Source organism: Aureococcus anophagefferens (assembly GCF_000186865.1).
Source record: "Aureococcus anophagefferens unplaced genomic scaffold AURANscaffold_937, whole genome shotgun sequence".
In the NCBI taxonomy this organism is placed as follows: Eukaryota; class Pelagophyceae; order Pelagomonadales; family Pelagomonadaceae; genus Aureococcus; species Aureococcus anophagefferens.
In genome coordinates this window covers 3254-3839 of record NW_008706167.1, presented here as the reverse complement: position 1 = coordinate 3839, position 586 = coordinate 3254, and the positions used below count along the sequence as shown (strand labels likewise).

Genomic DNA, 586 nt, shown 5'->3' with positions numbered 1-586 from the left:
CCTCGCCGGCGCCTGGCCCGCGGAGCCGGGTTCGCCGCGGCCGCGGCTGCGCGTCGTCAGCCGCGCGCGCGGCGGCACGACGACGGCGTCGACGCTGCCCTTCCTCGAGTACCTCCTCGCGCTCGACGGCGACGGCGGCGGCGCGCCGGACCTGGTCCTCGTCGACTTCAGCGTCAACGACGCGCGCGAGTCGCAGGACTGGACGACGGACATCGACGCGGAGACGACCGCCGCGCGGCCCTTCGGCCGCGGCGACCGCGTCTTCGCGGCGACGGAGGCGCTGCTCCGCTTCGCGCTCGTCGCGGACGCGTCGGCGCTCCTCGTCGTCGAGTCGCAGTACTACGAGGCCTCGAGCCTCGCCGCGCACCGGCGCGCGGCGGCCCGCTACGGCGTCGCCTTCGTCGCCTACGGCGACACGCTCGCCGACCCCGTCGTCGACGCCCGGGACTGGGGGCCGCCGAACGACACCGCGACGAACTGGGCGCACCCGCCTGCGGCGACGCACGCGCGCGTCGCGGCGGCCGCGGCCGCGTACGCGGCGCGCCTCGTCGCCGCCGCCGGCGGCCCCGACGACCACGCGGCCCAC

General features: G+C 79.0%; 1 protein-coding gene across 1 annotated transcript; it reads left to right on the top strand.

Moving 5' to 3' along the window:
* On the top strand, window positions 1–531 carry AURANDRAFT_69111 (hypothetical protein; the record flags this gene model as incomplete). Its single annotated transcript, XM_009044860.1, has 1 exon — window positions 1–531. A coding segment is annotated over one exon (531 nt), but the record flags the coding sequence as incomplete, so codon positions are not given.
* Window positions 532–586: the final 55 nt, after the last annotated feature.